This window comes from Myotis daubentonii, chromosome 13 (assembly GCF_963259705.1).
Source record: "Myotis daubentonii chromosome 13, mMyoDau2.1, whole genome shotgun sequence".
Classification (NCBI taxonomy): domain Eukaryota; kingdom Metazoa; phylum Chordata; class Mammalia; order Chiroptera; family Vespertilionidae; genus Myotis; species Myotis daubentonii.
The window spans coordinates 41,527,850-41,548,330 of NC_081852.1; the positions used below are offsets into that span (position 1 = coordinate 41,527,850).

The 20,481-nt window shown below is 40.6% G+C and overlaps 1 protein-coding gene across 6 annotated transcripts in view; it reads left to right on the forward strand.

Annotated features, from left to right (window-relative positions):
- Positions 1-605: 605 nt before the first annotated feature.
- The window catches only part of HELLS (helicase, lymphoid specific), a 43,471-nt gene continuing 23,595 nt past the window's right edge, over positions 606-20,481 (forward strand). For 3 of the 6 annotated variants that reach the window (XR_009448228.1, XM_059660844.1, XM_059660848.1), the window contains exons 1-10: positions 606-759; positions 1,190-1,311; positions 6,784-6,906; positions 10,824-10,880; positions 14,111-14,147; positions 14,234-14,298; positions 16,971-17,012; positions 17,750-17,974; positions 19,000-19,182; positions 19,930-20,073. Coding sequence is in view for 5 of the 6 variants with exons in the window: in XM_059660844.1 (XP_059516827.1) it covers positions 729-759; positions 1,190-1,311; positions 6,784-6,906; positions 10,824-10,880; positions 14,111-14,147; positions 14,234-14,298; positions 16,971-17,012; positions 17,750-17,974; positions 19,000-19,182; positions 19,930-20,073 (1,029 nt within the window). In the remaining variant the exon portion in view is untranslated. The remainder of the gene's footprint in view (positions 760-1,189; positions 1,312-6,783; positions 6,907-10,823; positions 10,881-14,110; positions 14,148-14,233; positions 14,299-16,970; positions 17,013-17,749; positions 17,975-18,999; positions 19,183-19,929; positions 20,074-20,481) is intronic. The other 3 variants (XM_059660845.1, XM_059660846.1, XM_059660847.1) reach the window with 3 other exon arrangements.

Sequence of the window (20,481 nt, forward strand, 5' to 3'; positions counted from 1 at the left end):
ACAGAGAGGAAGGGAGAGGGATAGAGAGTTAGAAACATCGATGAGAGAGAAACATCGATCAGCTGCCTCCTCCACACTCCCCACTGGGGATGTGCCCGCAACCAAGGCACATGCCCCTGACCGGAATCGAACCCGGGACCCTTGAGTCCGCAGGCCGACGGCTCTATCCACTGAGCCAAACCAGTTAGGGCTATTTCGGGGAATTTTAACTCAAAATGTGAGGCGCGGACGGCCAGCGAGCTTGGCAATATTTGTTTGACACCCTCACCTGGGCACCCAGTTGGGCCATAAGGATCGGCGGCTGGCGGGGTTTCGTCCCATCAGCCGGGGCGGGATGGTGCTTTGCAAACAGCTAAGAGCGCCACTGAAGGACCAGCCGGCGCGTGAGGACGCGGCTCTCCGCGTGGGCAGGCTCGCCCAGAACCTCAGGGCGGCTAATAAACGCCGGCTTCCGCGGCAGGACCCCGCGCCCCAGAGGTCCCAGGGAACGCTAACCAGCAGCCAGGTGCAGTCTCTGCGCCAAATCTCGCGCCGCTGGGGGCGGGGGCGGGGGCGGGACGAGGAGCACGTAGTATCGCGAGATGACGGTGTTTTCCCGCGAAAGAGAAGCGCGCGTTTTTCTTTGGCCGGGATTTGTGGAGCGGACTGGGACCGGCCGCGGCTGGGGGACGGCGCGCGGCGTTGCAGCTTCTTAGAGGAGGGGACCTGGCCCCGGAGAGTGCGCGGCCATGCCGGCGCAGCAGCCCGCGAGCAGCGACGGTGAGTGAGGAGAACCTTCCTCTGGGCTCGGGCGGCGGCGTTCCGGGCAGAGGGGGCCGCAGCATGGAAGTTGCAGCCCGGCTTTGGGGGAAGAGCAGACCCCGGGCAGAGGTTGAGGAGGAAAAGGGGAAGAAGCTGTGCGGAGTGAGTGGAGGGTGCCCGGAATTGCGCGTAATTGCACGACGCGGGGGGTTTTACTCTCGGGAGCCGCATTTTCTTTCCCCAGCGCCCCGACTTGTAAACGGGGGTTCAGGCAACTTGTTGACACTGAAGACGGAGGGCGTCTCTTCCCGAGCGGATGCCGGCCTCTCCGCGGGTCACCAGCGTTTCCCTCGAATGGGTCTGGGAAGGAGAGAAAGGCTCGTATAGGGAAGTTGAGTAGTTGGTCATCTTTTCAAAACCGCCACTTGGAAGCCTTCTCCCCTCCTAGGGTGCCGCGCCCCCGGCGGGGCCGCCCAGCCGGAGCCCGCGGTCATCACCCCGGCCATGCTGGAGGAGGAAGAGCAGCTGGAGGCGGCGGGGCTGGCGAGGGAGCGGCAGATGCTGGAAAAGGTAACTCGGGGTCGGCCCGGGAGCCGGCGGTGACGGGCACTTCCTCCGAGGGGGTCTGGGTCCGTGGACCAGCCGGCCTCGTCAGCTTTAAGCGGGTCTCGCTGTCTCTCCTCCGCGTGTTTATGATGCTTATCTGTGGGGAACCTTGGCACGTGCTCCGAATGATGCTGCTGGGAGGTCGTTCTGGCCTCCAGCGTGGCCCCCTCTCTCTTGTGAGAGCCGTTCGCATTGCTGGGTTAGCGCTTTAATGTTCCCAGAGTCGATGGGGAGTGCTTTTTCAGGGCTGATGGCCACCTAAGCCAGCGGTTCTCAACCTGTGGGTCGCGACCCCTTTGCCGGTCGAACGACCCTTTCACCGGGGTCGCCTAAGACCATCCTGCATATCAGATATTTATATTACGATTCATAACAGTAGCAACATTACAGCCATGAAGCAGCAACGAAAATAATGTTATGGTTGGGTCACAACATGAGGAACTGTATTTAAAGGGCCAGAAGGTTGAGAACCACTGAAAGCGACCCGCTTGCTTGTTGGTACTTTGCGGGGGGCTACCGCTTGAGACTCTGCAGGGAAAAGTGTGGTGTGCTTTCCCCGTAAGTTATTCTCCTGGTGGTTTTCACGTGCGGAGCATCTATGTTGTCGGCGACTAAAAGAAGTTTTTAACCTCTTGAAAATTCAGTTCCGAAATACATTTCCCTCCGACGAGAAAGTCCCGCCCTGCTGCTTAATTATTGCATAAGCAAGAAAAAGAGTAGCCAGCCCCCAGCTGCGACCGACCCCCTGCCAAGCTGTTTTCTCGCAATGATTCACCTGGCGCTCCCACTGGTGTGCTACCTCCATTTACATAAGACCAGGCAGGTGGTGGGGGCCACGCACTAACAACTCGGATTTGAACCGTGTGTGGCGCCAGCGCTCTTGTCCTTAACCCTATCCCCCTCTAGGGAAATACACATTAGTATTGAACTAACTCCATGTCATTACAAAACCACTTATCCTGGGAAATGGTGGACTCCAAAGGCAAATACTCTGTGAGGTAGGTTCTGTGCTCGCCTCATTTTCGGGATGAGGAAACCGGCACTTACAGGTTGCCTGGGTCCCCGCTGCCGGTAAATGGCAGACCATGCTGCACTTGCATGCCAGTAACAGGCTCTGCCTTTCTGATTATCCGTAGTTGACCAGAGTCGGTTAAGGTAATATGTTAACAGGTTCTAATAGAATTGGGAGCTTGATCTTGAACCAACCACCTTTCCTCATTCTCTGAATTTCCATAGTATTTTTAAAATCACTTACTTGACTCTTTCTCACTTTGTTTATTGAGGGCACATCCCTTTCGTTTTTGTAGACTCGGCATGTGGCAATCAGTAAATTTTATTGAATTTCTAAGTATGGTAAAAGAATATTTTGTAATTTATCACATAACACAGATAATAGATTATGTAAGTGAAATAAATATACTTATTAGGTACATTTTACAGGAGGAATCCTGGGACAAGTGTCCAAAATAGGTAGTATCAACTACAGATGTTGTAAGAGTGATCAGTCCTTCACTTTTGTATAGTATGTATCTTCAGTTTTACAAAGATTGTTGGGTAAGGAACTATCATTTCAAGGAATACAATAAGAATGCATTTCCAGCCAAAACCGGTTTGGCTCAGTGGATAGAGCGTCGGCCTGCGGACCGAAAGGTCCCAGGTTCGATTCTGGTCAAGGGCATGTACCTGGGTTGCGGGCATATCCCCAGTAGGAGATGTGCAGGAGGCAGCTGATTGATATTTCTCTCTCATCGATGTTTCTAACTCTCTATCTCTCTCTCCCTTCCTCTCTGTAAAAAATAAATAAAATACATTAAGAAAATAAATAAAAAGAAAGAATGCATTCCCAGAATGCATAGTAAGAGGAAGAAACATTTTTACATTGGAAAACAAGCTGTCAAAATTTTAGTACCATGAGTATTAGCTGATGAAACTAGCAATCAAAATGATTTCTGCTTCCAGTGATATTTTTAAACTTTTGAACATTTTGCAATTCTAAACTTTTTTTAGAATTGTTGTTGAGAGATAAGTATAGTACAGCTAGCTCTTTTTTAAAAGCAGTTATACAATTAAAATAGCAATTTTTAATCCACTTTAAGTTCTTCCATGAATAAAGCATATAGTTCTTTTTAATCCTAATACAAGGGTATAATTTGTTAAAAGCCTTGTATTGTGCTCCATTGTTATTATGTTGTCTTTTTGTGTAAGTATTGAACTAGTTTGATTAATTTTTGCACTTGACATTTATAAATTATTTTGTGTGATTTTGGAGAAAGTTATAAGAATGAGTCTCTACCTACAAGTCTTTGGAGGCCAAAAACCTCACTGTAGAAGAGTAAAGATCTTTTTCCTTTCCAGAGAATACAGTATTTATGGGCATGTATTTAGAAGAATATGCTTACTAGAGGAAGAGCCAGCTTAAGTCTTAATGAGAAGCATTTACTTTGCTTTAGGAGATTAATGTTTGTAAAGAGCCTGGACAATGACTTTGACATTCATGTGCTACAGTTATTTTCTTTTGATTTTAACCTGCATTTCCTTTAGAAAGAAGCCATTGTTAGTGTAGAATACTTAAGTGTAGCAGTTAATGTGCTGAAGTGGGGGAGGGAAAAGGTGAGATCTTGGGAGAGGTAAAAGGAAAATAGTTTATATTGTGTAGACTGAAATATAACTCCTCCCACCCCCAAAATCTGGGGTTGTGTTGGGAGAGACTGTGGGGTAGACAAAGGGAATTTATTGATGCCTTTGGTCTCTTGTTAGCATACACTTTCACTGTACTGGAGATTCACTCTCTGCCGGGTTCTCACCTTACTATAACATAATAAAGTTAAGTCAAGAAAAAGTAATGAGCCCTAACCGGTTTGGCTCAGTGGATAGAGCATCGGCCTGCGGACTGAAAGGTCCCAGGTTCAATTCCGGTCAAGGGCATGTGCTTTGGTTGTGGGCACATCCCCAGTAGGAGGTGTGTAGGAGGCAGCTGATCAATGTTTCTCTCTCATCGATGGTTCTAATTCTCTATCCCTCTCCCTTCCCCTCTGTAAAATATCAATAAAATATATTTTTAAAAAAGTAATGATACGATTTGCTGCAAAATTATTTTGAAATATTTAAGACTGGGTTTAAAGGTTAACCATTGGCATAGTATTCTAATTACATTAATTGTAAATTGTTCATGATGGCATCTTAAAGCTTCAATTTTATTTATTTATTTATTTTTATGATATTTTCTTTCTTTTTTTAAAATATATTTTATTGATTTTTTACAGAGAAGAAGGGAGAGGGATAGAGAGTTAGAAACATCGATGAGAGAGATCGATCAGCTGCCTCCTGCACGCTCCCCACTGGGGATGTGCCCGCAAACAGGGTACATGCCCTTGACAGGAATCGAACCCGGGACCCTTGAGTCCACAGGCTGACGCTCTATCCACTGAGCCAAACCGGTTTGGCCTTAAAGCTTCAATTTTAAAAAATAGCTAATTTATTGTGAACAGGATTTAAGCTAGCAAATATATGTAAATTAAGCCCAGAATACTTTTCACTAAATTTTTAAACAAATATATAATGTTAAAAATTTAAGAATTCATTTTATAAAGTCCTAAGTAATTTCATCTCCCCATTTGTAAGACACACCTCATTCATTGACTGCCTATGTTAATCACGGTAGTATATTGGTAATAGTAAAAGAAAGGCTGTTTTAAAAGAACTGAAAATCGAGTTTGATAAGATATTAACAGATTAACTGCATGGGTAAGATTATGGGCGATTTAAAAATATTTTTTGTGTAATGTGTTACTTTGGTTATTTTTATCCATAAGTGTCTTATTGTCACTGGTTTTGTAATAGAGAATAAATTTATTTTGAAAGGAACTCTAGAGCAGTGGTTCTCAACCTTCCTAATGCCGAGACCCTTTAATACGGTTCCTCATGGTGTGGTGACCCCCCCAACCATAATTATTTTTGTTGCTACTTCATAACTGTAATTTTGCTACTGTTATGAATCGTAATGTAAATATCTGATATGCAGGATGTGTTTTCATTGTTACAAATTGAACATAATTAAAGCATACTGATTAATCACAAAAACAATATGTAATTATATATGTGTTTTCTGATAGCCTTTGGTGGCCCCTGTGAAAGGGTCGTTCGACCCCCAAAGGGGTCACAACCCACAGGTTGAGAACCGCTGCTCTAGAGAGATCTAGGAAATGCAAAAGCCAATATTTAATGGTGCCTGATTTATAAGGTCAAGCTTTAACCATTAAATTAAAATTAATTAAATTATGCTACCTAGGTCCATCTCACACACTTGCTCACTCTTTGTCTTAGGAGTGGAATTGATGGTTGGTTTCAATAGGTGAAGTCATATATTTGCTTTCAATAGGTGAAGTCAACTCTCAATTGTTTCACTTCAGCCCACCTAATGCTTTACTTTGAATTCAGATTATACTGGCGTGGCAAATTATGAATAGCATTTGACCTGTTCCTATTGACTAAATAGTTTTATTGAAACACAATTACGTTCATTATTAACATACTGTACATGACTGCTCTTATATAAAAAGGCATAATTGAGTATTTGTGGTAAAAACCATATGATACTCAAATATTTAAATATTTATGTTTTGGCCTTTCACAGAAAAAGTGTGTGGGCCACTGAACTATAGTATTTGTTGCCTTTATGTTTTCTGTCTTGTGCTGTTCTTTTAAAATATTAAACATTTATCATTGTGAATCCACTATTGTAGATGCTTAGAAATCACTCGACAAATGGTATGCAAAAGTAATATGCAGTAATTTAAAAAGCAATAAAGTAGAACTTTGAAATCAGAAGTTGTACAGAGGTGAACGATAAAGTAAAAGAAAACTAAAAAGGGCAAAACTGGGGAACACAATGCTGCAGGAGGATAGAGAAAAGGCTTGAAAGAAATCAATAGATTTAACACGTTCCAATATTTTAACAACACAGTTTTACGATTCTGAAATGTTCTATTCCCTCACCAATGGCATTATTTTGTAATTCTAATGTTCTTTCAATTAAAACTGGTATCTAAATTTTTTATTTGATTTTTTAAACACTAAATTCCAACTAGAATTAAATACTCACTTTCTAACTTTAATTGCAAGTATTTTTAAAGGGACCCTCAACTTAGTAAATGACAGTAACTACATGTCCAGTGTCTGAAATTTCAATATTTTGGTATCCATGCTTTCATATTACCAGATTGCCTGTTGAGCCCAAGAATCATATTTTTTCAGCTATTCTACTTTTTGGTTTGGAAAATAAAATCTTTTTAGTAAATTATTTAATATTCTTTTAAAATTTTCATTAGTTACATGAAGTATATTAAATCTAAAGAACATTTGTTTAGCCAGTATTGTTACACCTTATGCAAAAAGTCAATGTATTACAATAATTATGGAAGCTTTTCCTTTGAATAGGCTCACAAGTCCTGGGATAGAGAGTCCATGGACATTCGGTACCGTAGACTTCAACATTTGCTTGAAAAAAGCAATATCTACTCTAAATTTTTATTGACTAAAATGGAACAACAACAATTAGAGGTATGTATATGTGATTGATGATGACTTTTGACCAAAGTATAGTTTTGTGTAACTGTCAGCACAATCAAGATGAAAAAACATTTCTGTCATTTTTAAAAGTTCTCTTGTTGAGTAATCCCTATTCCTCAGTGACAGTCACCACTGATTCTGTTTTCTGTCACTATATATTAATATTCTTTCTTCTAGAATTTCATATAAATGGAGTCGTATGGTAAATATTCTTTGTGTCTTGCTTCTTTAGCTCAGCATATTTTTGAGATTCACTTATGTTTACTCAGTAGGTCATTCTTTTCATTCCCGAGAAACATTCTATTATATGAATATACCACCATTTATTCTCTAGTCACCTGTTAACTGACTTGTCCTGTCTAGTGATTTTTTTGGATGTTGGAAATTGTGAATTTTGTTGTTGACTTTCTTAATTGCTTTATTGAGATATAACTGACATGGACAAAATTGCACATTCTTAAAATGAATAATTTTCTAAGTTTTGACTTACATATGTGTACACCCATGAGGCCACAAGTAAGATAATTAACATAATCATCAACTGCAAAAACTTATTCCTGCCTGTCCCCCTTTGAGGTATAATTGACATATTAGTTTCCGGTGTACAGCATAATGACATACTATTTATATATTGCAAAATGAACACCACAATAAGTTTAGTTAATATCTATCACCATACATAGTTAACAAAATGTTCTTCCTTTTCATTTAATCCTCACCCGAGGATATGTTCATCGAGCAGTTACACATCCTGAAGTTCATCGACCTTCCATACACACCCCAACTGGGGATTAACCCACAACCTGGGTATGTGCACTGATCAGGAATCGAACTCGCGACCTTTTAGTGTATAAGACAGTGCTCCAACCAACTGAGCCATGCTGGCCAGGGCCAAAATTTTCTTTCTTACGAGAACTTTTGAGATTTACTCTTCTAGTAACTTACACATATACAGTACAATATTAAGTGTATTCTATTTTATAACTAGAAATTTATACCTTTTGACCTTATTCACCCATTTCCTCCTCCCTCTCAACTACCAATCTGTTCTTTATATCAATGTGGTTTTTGTTTTTTAAGATTCCACACATAAGTGAGATCATATGGATTTATCTTTCTCTGACTTGTTTCACTTAGCATACTGCCGTCAAGGTCCATCTATGGTTGTCACGAATGGCAAGGTTTTATACTTTTTCGTGGCTGAATTCCTGCCCCTTTTTAATTCTCTTCCATACCTCATTTCCTGTCTTTATCCCTCACTTCTTCATCACCAGAGAGGCATTGATCTGCTTTCTGTATTTAGATTAATTTGCAGTTTCTGTTGGTGATAATGGTCTTTCAGCTTTTGTGTGTCTGAAAAAGTCTTCAATTTGATTTCACTTTTGAACGATATTTTTACTGGGTAAAGAATTTTTTTCTTTGAGACTTCCTTCCCCATACAGTTCTTTAAGGTTATCACTTGACACCTCTACCCTCACACTCCAGATCCGCTTTACCTGGTTCTATTCTTCTTACTACATTTGCTAAGGGTTTTTTTTTGTTTTTTGTTTTTTTCTTTTCCTTGCTTCTAGCCCCCTTTTAAACCTTTGTATGGTAAAATTAAACATAGAAAAACAAACCTTGAAGCCTTTTTACTTGGTTGACAGGAATATAAACTATTCCTAATCAGTAGCAGTGCAGAGGTTGTTGCAGCTGCTTCTTTCTAGTGGCTTTTCCTGGCCTTGGTATTCTTTTTTTTTTTTTTAAATATATTTTATTGATTTTTTACAGAGAGGAAGGGAGAGAGATAGAGAGTCAGAAACATCGATGAGAGAGAAACATCGATTAGCTGCCTCCTGCACATCTCCCACTGGGGATATGCCCGCAACCCAGGTACATGCCCTTGACTGGAATCGAACCTGGGACCTTTCAGTCCGCAGGCCGACGCTCTATCCACTGAGCCAAACCAGTTTCGGCCTGGCCTTGGTATTCTTAACACTCTTACTAATCAGTGCCCAGCAAATACTTGACTGCTAATCTTCAGAGTTTCTTTGTATGTAGCTCTTCTTTCCGTTACTTTACCCTGGGTGTGCTAGCACTCTGTCTCAACTCAGATTGCTGAGCTGTGTTTGGGTTCTCCATCCATTCTTTACTCTTGGAAATTGCCTTCAGGCAGTAAACTGTCATCAGAAAACACACCTCATTTATTTCCTGTTGGTCATTGTCCACTGTCCTTTGCTGTATGTTGTTTGAAAACCATCTATACTAATAATCTATATTAATAAAAGGGTAATATGCAAATTGGCCACAGTGCCCTCAGTCACGACCAGATATGCTAATTAGTCGTGACCAGTATGCAAATTGACCATCACTCCAACACACAAGATGGCTGCCACCGTGTGGCCACAAGATGGCCTGCAGGGGAGGGCAGTTGGGGGCACCTGGGTGTGCAGGGGAGGGCAGTTAGAGGTGACCAGGCAGGCAGAGGAGGGCAGTTTGGGGGGATCAGGCCAGCAGGGGAGGGCAGTTGGCGATCAGGCCGGCAGGGGAGGGCAGGTGGAAGCGATCAGGCCGGCAGGGGAGTGCTTAGGGGGTGATCAGGTGGGCAGGCAGAAGTGATTGGGGGCAATCAGGCAGGCAGGCAGGCAAGCAGTTGGGAGCCAGCAGTCCTGGATTGTAAAAGGGATGTCCGACTGCCCGAGGGGTCCCGGATTGGAGAGGGTGCAGGCTGGGCTGAGGGATAGTGCCCCCCCCCTCAGTGTATGAATTTCGTGCACCGGGCCTCTAGTTGTTTAATATTACTATACTAGAGGCCCGATTCACGAAATTCGTGCAAAAGTAGGCCTTCCTTCCCCTGGCTGCTGGCACCAGCTTCCCTCTGGCCCCCCGGGACCCAGGCTTCCCTCTGACAGGACATCCGGTCTAATTAGCATATTACGCTTTTATTATTATAGATTTTATCTGGATTTTTGTTGTTTAAGGCAGGAGGACAAATCTTTTCCCTGTTTCATGAAATCTTCAAGTGCAAGTTCTTTTTTTAAAAATTTTTTATTGATTAAGTTATTACATGTGTCCTTATCCCCACATTACCCCCCACCTCCCCCCACTCATGCCCTCACCCCCCTGTTGTTTGTGTCCATTGGTTAGGCCTAGATGCTTGCATATAAGTCCTTTGGTTGATCTCTCCCCCTTACCCCCACCCTCCCCTACCTTCCCTTTGAGGTTTGACAGTCTGATCGATGCTTCTCTGTCTCTGTTTTTGTTCATCAGTTTATGTTGTTCATTGTATTCCATAAATGAGTGAGATCATGTGATATTTATCTTTCTCTGACTGGCTTATTTCACTTAGCATAATGCTCTCCAGTTCCATCCATGCTGTTGCAAATGGTAAGAACTCCTTTTTTACTGCAGCATAGTATTCCATTGTATAGATGTATCACAAGTTTTTTAATCCACTCATCTACTGATGGGCACTTAGGCTGTTTCCAAATTTTAGCTATGGTGAATTGTGCTGCTTTGAACATAGGGGTGCATATATCCTTTCTAATTGGTGTTTCTAATTTCTTGGGATATAGTCCTAGAAGTGGGATCACAGGGTCAAATGGGAGTTCCATTTTTAGTTTTTTGAGGAAACTCCATACTGTTCTCCACAGTGGCTGCACCAGTCTGCATTCCCACCAGCAGTGCATGAGGGTTCCTTCTTCTCCACATCCTCTCCAGCACTTGTCGTTTGTTGATTTGTTGATGATAGCCATTCTGACAGGTGTGAGATGATACCGCATTGTCGTTTTGATTTGCATCTCTCGGATGATTAGTGATTCTAAACAAAATTTTTTATCTTTAAAAATTCTTTATTCTTAACATGTTATTTGAGATTTTTTTTTTACTTTGCATTTCTGTTTCTGACACTAAGAAAAATTATTTTATAGGAACTGAAGAAGAAAGAGAAATTAGAGAGGAAAAAGGAATCATCCAAAGTTACTACGGTAATATATAGTAATCTAGAGTATATTGCATATGTTACCTTAAATCAGTGGTTCTCAACCTTCCTAATGCCACGATCCTTCAATACAGTTCCTCATGTTGTGGTGACCCCCAACCATAAAATTATTTTCATTGCTACTTCATAACTAATTTTGCTACTGTTATGAATCGTAATGTAAATACCTGATATGCAGGATGTATTTAGGTGGCCCCTGTGAAAGGGTCGTTCCACCCCCAAAGGGGTCGTGACCCTCAGATTGAGAACCACTGCCTTAAATATTGAAGAAAATCCTTTGTATTCTTTCAACTTTATTGATCATATATTTACTTTGATAATTTGTCTTTGTTATAAACTTCATAGGAACATGTAAAACTGTTTCAGTATTTTATATATGTAAGGAGAGCTCTAAAAAGTATTACCTCTTCAGTTTTTTATTCTGTGGACTATATTTCATATATGCAAAATTTTACTTTCTTATTTGAGGAAAATCTGCAAGTGTTTTTTACTGCAAGGCATTTTATAAGTGGCCAGTACTTTTGGAGCCAGTAATGATCACTTTCTTTTTCATGTCTTCAACCTCATCATGTCAACTTACAGCCATAACAGGACATAATCAAAATTTTTAGCTTATGTATAGCTGTGACAGCGGACCAGATAGTCTTATAATATTTCAGATGATAAAATACTCATTTTAGGCTAGCATGAATTTTATTTTTTTATTTTTTATATATATTTTTATTGATTTCAGAGAGGAAGGAAGAGAGAGAGAAACATCAGTGATGAGAGAGAATCATTGATTGGCTGCATCCTGCACACCCCCTATTGGGGATCGAGCCCACAACCTGGGCATGTGCCCTTGACTGGAATCGAACCTGGGACCCTTCAGTCTGCAGGCCAATGCTCTATCTACCGAGCCAAACTGGCAAGGGCTATATTTTTAATTATTTATTTATTTATTATTTATTATATATTTTATTGATTTTTTTACAGAGAGGACGGTAGAGAGATAGAGAGTTAGAAACATCGATGAGAGAGAAACATCGATCAGCTGCCTCCTGCACATCTCCCACTGGGGATGTGCCCACAACCCAGGTATATGCCCTTGACCGGAATCGAACCTGGGACCTTTCAGTCTGCAGGCCGACGCTCTATCCACTGAGCCAAACCGGTTTCGGCATATTTTTATTTTTAATATACATTTTTATTGATTTCACAGAGGAAAGGAGGAGAGAGCGAGAACATCAATGATAAGAGAGAATCATTAATTGGCTGCCTCCTGCACACCCGCTACTATGGATTGAGCCCACAACCCGGGCACATGCCCTCACAGGGAATCGAACCTTGACCTCCTGGTTCCTAAGTAGACGCTCAGCCACATCCTTCCATCTAGCCTGAATTTTAGATGTGATCTTTTTGAAGATTATGTTTCAACGTGAGGCTGTTTAATGCCATAATGATGCGAAATTACAAAAACAGCTGTGCTAATGAAAAGAGGAATAATGAGGGTGACATTTAGTGAGTACTTTTATGTGTTAGTAATTCTCAAAACAGCTTTTAGGTAGAGATACTGTTATCGTCCCTGTTTTACTTATTTGAGAAAGAGAGAGACACATTGATCATTGCCTTCTGCATGGCCCCTACAGGGAATCCAGCCTACCACCAGGGCATGTGCCCTGACCAAGAATCTAACCTGCACCCTTTTGGTGCATGGGACATTGCTCAACCAACTGAACCATACTAGCCAGGGCTCCATTTTACATTTAAAGAAACTGATGCAAGGAGATTAACTATAGTCCATCCTCATTTTCAGATTATGTATTTGAAAATTAGTGTACTGACTAACGTTTATTTGTAACCCCAAAATCAACACTCGTGTTTTTATGGACATTCATAAGTATGCATGTGCAGAATTGCCAAAAATTTGAATCTCCCAACACACGTTCCCTGCTAAGGTCAAACAAAGTGGTGATCTGCCTTATTTAAGCCATCACACTATAAAAAGGTGTTCTTTTCATGGTCTATTTAATGCTGTGATTTTTGTTGATTTTGCTGTTTAAAATGGCCCGTACCCACATTGTGCTAAAGTGCTTTCTGGTGTTTCTAATGTGAGAAGGTTGTGTTGTGCATAATGGAGAAAATTCCTAGGTTAATAAAGTTTCCTTCAATAGTTACAGTGCTTTTGGCCCCGAGTTCAATGTTATTCAACATATATGTTAAGATAAAATAGCAACACACAATAAAACAAGGTTATATATTTCATCAGTTGATAAAGATATGACTAGAAAATGCAGGAACCTAAACGTGTATCTCTCCTAGAGGCAGTGGTTTAGTGTTCACCAATTTATTATTTGCGGTGACTTTATAGAACCTAATTAGTGAATGAGAATTCACTGTAACTTGCTGAAGATCACAAATCTGATACATAATAATGCCAAGATCAGTTTCAGGCCCAACACTTACTTCCTATTCCAAACTGCTTTTATTAGGAAATATCACAATGCCAATAGGTAGAATAGGAGATAATTTTACTAGCGTAACCATTTAATCTCTACCCTTCAGCCTGTTGATTTAATTCACTTTTTTTCTAGCTAAGTTTTTATTACCAGGGTTTTGTGTGTGTCCCTTGTCCCCCTATCTCCGCTTTGTTCTAAAGTTACAAACTATTAAATTCTGTCTATTCCATCTCACCAGTCCCTTTTGGTATTTTCATTTTTAAACCTCTTTTTCTATCATTTAATTGAGCTTATTGGTCATTTTCATTTCTCATACATGTTTACCTGTTCTTAATTTTTTCCAACTCTGTTTCAAACTGTGTTTAAACATCTCTTCCTCTCCCTTCTCTTAGTATTTTAGTCAGTATTCTTTCTACTTTTCATTGTATTTAACTTTTAATTTCACTGAAAGTGAGTACTACTTTTATACAATACCAGTTGAATATCTTTAGCATAAGCATAGAAGATGTGCGTGGTAATTTTCAAAATAAAAATGTCTTTTATGGTTAATTTTGAAATTTTTCTTGTAAAATAAAAAAATGAGGAAAGTAGAGGGTTCTGGTTACAAATAAGTTATAGCAGGAAAGTATAGAAAAATTGGTTATGAGTTGGTAAGTATAAAAGTAAAGAGTTGTGGATGTGGTTCAACTGCAAGGAACATTTACTTAATCATTTCATTTTAATATATAATACCATAGCAGTCCTTAAAAAAATAATGTTCTAAATCCTTGTTCTGTAGGGTAAAGGTTCCATTGCTGCAAGTGAAGAGAATCCAGGTAAATTTCCTTATTCTGGTTTTGAGAATATGTGTTTATATTTTTGCATCAATTCCTATCAAAAATAAAATGAAATTTTTTTATAGTTGTGAGAAAGAAAAGAGGAAGAGAAGATGAATCATACAATATTTCAGAGGTCATGTCAAAAGAGGTAAAAATAAAGGGGGAAGGGCACATTAGATTCAATGTTCAGTAAAAACTTTTTGTGGGTTTTAAACTGTATTAAAGCTGAATGGATTACGGTTACCTACTTGGCTTTTGAGCCTGTTAAATGTTTGAGGGAAGAAGATGGTATCACATTCCTGTTTGTTAAAGGAGCATGAGCTTGGCCTAATCAGAAATTATTATAATATATTGAAACCTCAAAACCTTAAGAATTTTGTTCTTGTTCCTTCTTAAAGACCATTAGGGGGAACTAAGATCACATACTCGCCCTAACCTGTTTGGCTCAGTGGATAGAGCATCGGCCTGCGGACTGAAGGGTCCCAGGTTCGATTCCGGTCAAGGGCATGTACCTTGGTTGCGGTCACATCCCCAGTGGGGAGTGTGCAGGAGGCAGCTGATCGATGTTTCTCTCTCATCGATGTTTCTAACTCTCTATCCCTCTCCTTTCCCTCTCCCTTCTTCTCTGTAAAATAATCAATAAAATATATTAAAAAAAAAAAAGATCACATACTCATTTCTAAAACCAGATCCTTTTTATACCTTCTCACTTGTGAACTCATAATCAACACTAATAAAAGAGAAAAATGGTAATTGGCGTACGAGCTACCCTTTTCATTGGCTAATCAAGGCTATATGCAAATTAACTGCCAACTAAGAATGGCAGTTAACTGCCAACAAGATGGTGGCTAATTTGCATATGTAGGCACAATGCAGGGAGGCCAAAGGGAAAGCAGGAAGAAGCCCCCTGCCACTGACAGTGATCAGAAACCCAGGGGGGAGCTAAGAGCTGGGAGGCAGGGCAAAGGCGGCCCTGGGGCCGCCTTTGCCCTGCCCCCCAGCCATGATCCGAGAATCAGGCGCCTTTGCCGCCCTGGCCAGTGATAGCAGGAAGTAGGGGTGGAGCCAGCGATGGGAGCTGGGCACCGTCGAAGCTGGCAGTCCCGGGAGCTAGGGGTCGCTTGCCTGGGCCTAAAGCGGAGCCCACGATCGCAGGGCCGCTGCAGCTGCGGGTCCCCGCTGCCCGGGCCGGACACCTAGGCCAGAGGCGTTAGGCCTGGGCGGGGGCGGAGCCTGCAACCATGGGGAGCTGGGGGTCCCCTTCCCAGGCCTGACACCTCTGCCAGAGGCCTCAGGCCTGGTCAAGGGCCGATCCGGTGATTGGTGATCAGAGGGTGATGAGGGTCAACTCCTCTGGCCGAGGCATCAGGCCTGGGTGGGGGGCGGAGCTGGGGGTTGGGGGGACATGATGGTCCCCTTGCCCAGGCCTGAAGCCTAGGTCAGAGGCGTCAGGCTTGGGCGGGGGTTGGAGCAAGCGATCAGAGGGAGATGGGGGTCCCCTGCCCAGTCATGATTCCTGGGCCAGAGGCCTCAGGCCTGGGCGGGGGCCAGAGCCAGTGATCGGGGGGAGATGGGGGTCCCCTGTCCAAGCCTGACACCTCTGGCGGAGGCGTCAGGCCTGGGCAAGGGGCTGATCAGGCGATCGGAGGGCGATGGGGGTCAACGCCTTAGGGGTCCCAGTATGTGAGAGGGGAAGGCTGGGCTGAGGGACACTCCCCCCCACACACACACACCCAGTGCACGAATTTCGTGCACCGGGCCCCTAGTAGGAATTAATAAAAGAGCATCTTCAGTTATGACAAACCTTAAATGTTCCTTAAGCATATTTTAATGCATCACATTCTCATATTAAAAAATTTTAACTTTATTAGCTACTCACTTTTTCTTTTATCTGAAATTTAAAAATTCAAGTTCTTCACATGTTCATAAAGTGTAAAATTTTAAATTTCACATTCTTGTCTACAGATATTCTTCCTTACCCTGCCCCCATTTAAAAAATAATAGTACCCACTTAGTTGATTATGGAACACACTCAACCTGCAGTTGAAAAATGCTATTACTGAGGTTTATTGACCTTTAGCCAATCACACTGTTCTAAATTTAATTCATCAAATGTTTGTAATATATCTGAGGTCAATCACTAAAGAAAGATAATGATTGTCTTTGCCTAAGTCTCCAGGTGACACTAGGTATTGATTGTCTCCACACCCTTAGCGTAGGAACTTCAAAATCAGAACTCTTTTATTCTGTATTTTCAATTTATTTGTCTTTGGCACTTGGGCAGGATTGCAAATTCAGATGCCTATGCACAGAGGCCTAAAGTGTGCCAGAGTTGAGATTATAATACTTTTGGGAGTCAATTCTTAAGTAACAGTAGTAGCCTCAAATTAATGGATAACTACTTAACCCTGAATTTGGCTGTTGTAGCTCGAAAGCAGGCATAGATACACTGTAAACAAATGAGCCTGACTTTGTTCTAATTAAATTTATAAAAACAGGTTGCCAGCTGGAGTTGGTGCACAGGGTGTAGTTTGTCAGCCTCTATACTGTTGACCATGTGTGAATTTGGACTTCGTCTATTCAAACTTTAAAAAATGGAAAATTCAGGAGTAAATATCCCAATTTATGTGTTGTTACCTAATTAAGAATTTTATAAGACACTATAGGCTTAATTTTGCCCGAGGTCTTTCAATTTCAGTCCTATTTTAATTACCATGAGGGCCTTATCCCCATTTCCTGGCCTAAAATCAGAACAGTAAATGTTGGTTAAATATATGAATGAACCATATACATTGTTATTTTGTTTTCTCAATTTTCTAGGAAATCTTGTCTGTGGCTAAAAAAAATAAAAAGGAGAATGAGGTAAGAGATTTAAAATAGGTATTAAATTTAGGAGTTATATTTGCTTCCCTGATTATTATCCTTTTAATCATCAGTATACTTTTTTCTCACCATGTATTCTATTTCTTAGCATTTCAGAAAAGTGTCCATTCACTTTTCTTGTTGCATGCCCAGTTGTGGCATCATTTATAAGACTTTTCCTATGAATTGACTTAATCCTCATTTTCACATTCTTAAAGTAGCGTTGTGGCGGTCCCAAACTAGTAAACTCCATCATTGGTCATAGTTGGTGCTGAGTGTCACAGATACATTTACATTCTTGAGTGTGATATAGTGAATTTTAAAACTTTACCTACTTTGCCCTTTTCCTGCAATGAAAGTAATTACTTATTTTGAAATAAATGTTTCTGTGTTCCTTGAAAGGAAATTGTTTTTTCTTCTTTTATAGACATTATCAATTATATTATGTGGGTGAAGGAAATTATTAAGGAAATAGTTAAATTGGGTAGTACTTAGAGTTTTGGAAAGGAGGTACAATTGTAAAAGTCATTTCAAAAGTGTCTTCCCCCCACCCAATAGCTTTGCATTTGGGGGAAAGGAAGTAACTCTCTAGGGTTTTATTCAACATAAGGTTTTATTTCTACATATCTAATGCTTATAGCACTGGGTAAATTTTAATTAACAGTTACATTTTTTTTATAAGTAGAGGGTACCAGCATTGTGTATCAACCTTCTAATTAAAACTTTTTTCTTTATAGGATGAAAGCTCCTCTTCTAATCTCTGTGTAGAAGATCTTCAGAAAAACAAAGACTCAAATAGTATAATTAAAGATAGATTGTCGCAAACGGTTAGGCAGAATACAAAACTCTTCTTTGACCCAGTTCGGAAATATAATGGACAGCCAGTACCCTTTCAGCAACCAAAACATTTTACAGGCGGTGTGATGCGTTGGTACCAAGTAGAAGGCATGGAATGGCTCAGGGTAATGAATTCTCAATCTTAATACAAGATAGCAATTCATTTCCATATAATAACCAATTAATGTAATGTAACATCATTTGAGTTGTTTCTTCCATGATTCACTATTATATGTAAAACATTTGTGTGTAAATATTTGTTTTCTGATTTATTCACCCAGAGTAAACGTTTTCTTTCATATTGATGTTTCTCTCTCCCTCCCTTTCTCCAAAAAAAAAAATATTTAAAAGTGAACATTATCTGCCCTCCTGGGAGTGCCTCAGTGGTTGAGCATCAACCTATGATCCATCCAGGAAGGCATAGTTTGATTTCCAGTCAGGGCACATGCCAGGGTCGCAGGCTCAATCCCGGTGGGGACAAGCAATATTTCTATATCTCTCTTCCTCTTCCTCTTTGAAATCAATTTAAAAAATTTTTTTAAGTGAAAATTATCTTATTCAAGGCTACCAACACATTTATGACTTTGATTACCCTACTTCCCACAAGTATTATAACTTATAGTATTAACTAGAGGCCTGGTGCACAAAAATTTGTGCACTTGGGGGAGGGGGTCCCTCAGCCTGGCCTGTGCCCTCTCGCAGTCTGGGACCCCTCAGGTGATGTCCACCTACTGGCTTAAGCCCACTCCCCGGGGGGGATCAGGCCTAAGCTGGCAGTCAGACATCCCTCTGGCAGCCCCAGAGCCCTCAGGGGATGTCCACTTGCCAGCAGGGAGCAGGCCTAAGCTGCAGTCAACATCCTTAGCTCTGCTGAGGAGGCAGGAGAGGCTCCTGCCACCACCCCTATGCTGGCAGCCATCAGCCTGGCTTGTGGCTGAGCAGAGCTCCCCCTGTGGGAGCGCACTGACCTGGTGTCAGTGTGTGTCATAGTGACCAGTCATTCCCAGTTCTGCTGTTAGGGTCAATTTGTATATTACCCTTTTATTATATAGGATATGTCAGTCTCATAATTATGTTTGGGTAAAAAAAATTGGTAATTCAGTAGGTGATTATATCAGAATTTAAATGCAGTGTATATTATTTTGTCCAGATGCTTTGGGAAAATGGAATTAATGGCATTTTAGCAGATGAAATGGGATTGGGAAAGACAGTTCAGTGCATTGCTACAGTCGCCTTGATGATTGAGAGAGGAGTACCTGGACCTTTTCTTGTCTGTGGCCCATTATCTACACTTCCTAACTGGATAGCTGAATTCCAAAGATTTACACCAGAAGTAAGACATGTTTCCTTTTGTATATATCATTTCAAATGTTTGTTTTGTCTGAATTAAATTATAGATCTCTTACTATAATTATATTGGTTTCTGTGTAAATACTACATGTTATTTGCGTTTCAATCTCATCAATACCTAGTTTAAGTTCATAAAGATGAATAGGTACTAGTAATATTGGACTTGTTGCCCAAAAAAATCTATGGATGATTTTCGGTGTATTAGATAATTTGATTCACCTGAAATAGACCTAGGTAGATTTTATTTTTTAATTCTATTTATTCTTATGGTTGTTTACCTTCCATATATATTTGTTGTCACATTTCTGCCTCATAAGAAACATATTTTAGAAGTATCTTTGTAATCTGCATTGGTTTACATTTGATTGACTCTTACAACTTTTTTTTTTTTTTAAATATATTTTATTGATTTTTTACAGAGAGGAAGGGAGAGGGTTAGAGAGTTAGAAACATCGATGAGAGAGAAACATCGATCAGCTGCCTCCTGCACACTCCCTTCTTGGGATGTGCCCACAACCAAGGTACATGCCCTTGACCGGAATCGAACCTGGGACCCTTGAGTCCGCAGGCTGACGCTCTATCCGCTGAGCCAAACCGGTTAAGGCTCTTACAACTTTTTAATTCTCCCACAGTAGTGTACTAATTTATTAGAATTGATTGACTACAAGTATTTCTCTCTAAAATGATGAATGTTGTTATAGTTTCATTATTTTTATATAAAATCTTTTAGATTCCTACTATGTTATATCATGGGACCCAGCAGGAACGTCGAAAATTGGTAAAGAAGATTCACCAACGGGAAGGAACACTGCAGATTCATCCTGTGGTGATCACTTCATTTGAAATAGCCATGAGAGATCGCAGTGCATTACAGGTGTGAATAAACTCCATTGGATTCTTTGTAATTCATAAATCACATTTTTATAATACTCATCATCCAGTAGTGTTTAAAAAATTTTTTCTGATGGAAGTAATAGATTCTATTATGCACAGCCCCTTAGAAGCTGAAGGGGCTGTTTGTTTTAACAGAAACATCAGATAAAGATTGGTTGTAATCTCTAAAAAAGAAAATTAAAGTCTATGGCACTTTATAGCCATAATGTCATTTTAAATGAGTTAGCATCCACCAGATATGGACCTAATCTGTAAAAATATTACAGATATGTCTTGGACATGTGCTTTAAATAGATAGAACTTAATTAAATTTAATCAAATAAGAATAGACTGTGGCCCAAGCCTAGGGTGTTCAGTTGTTTAGAGCATCTTCCCAATAAGTCAAGGT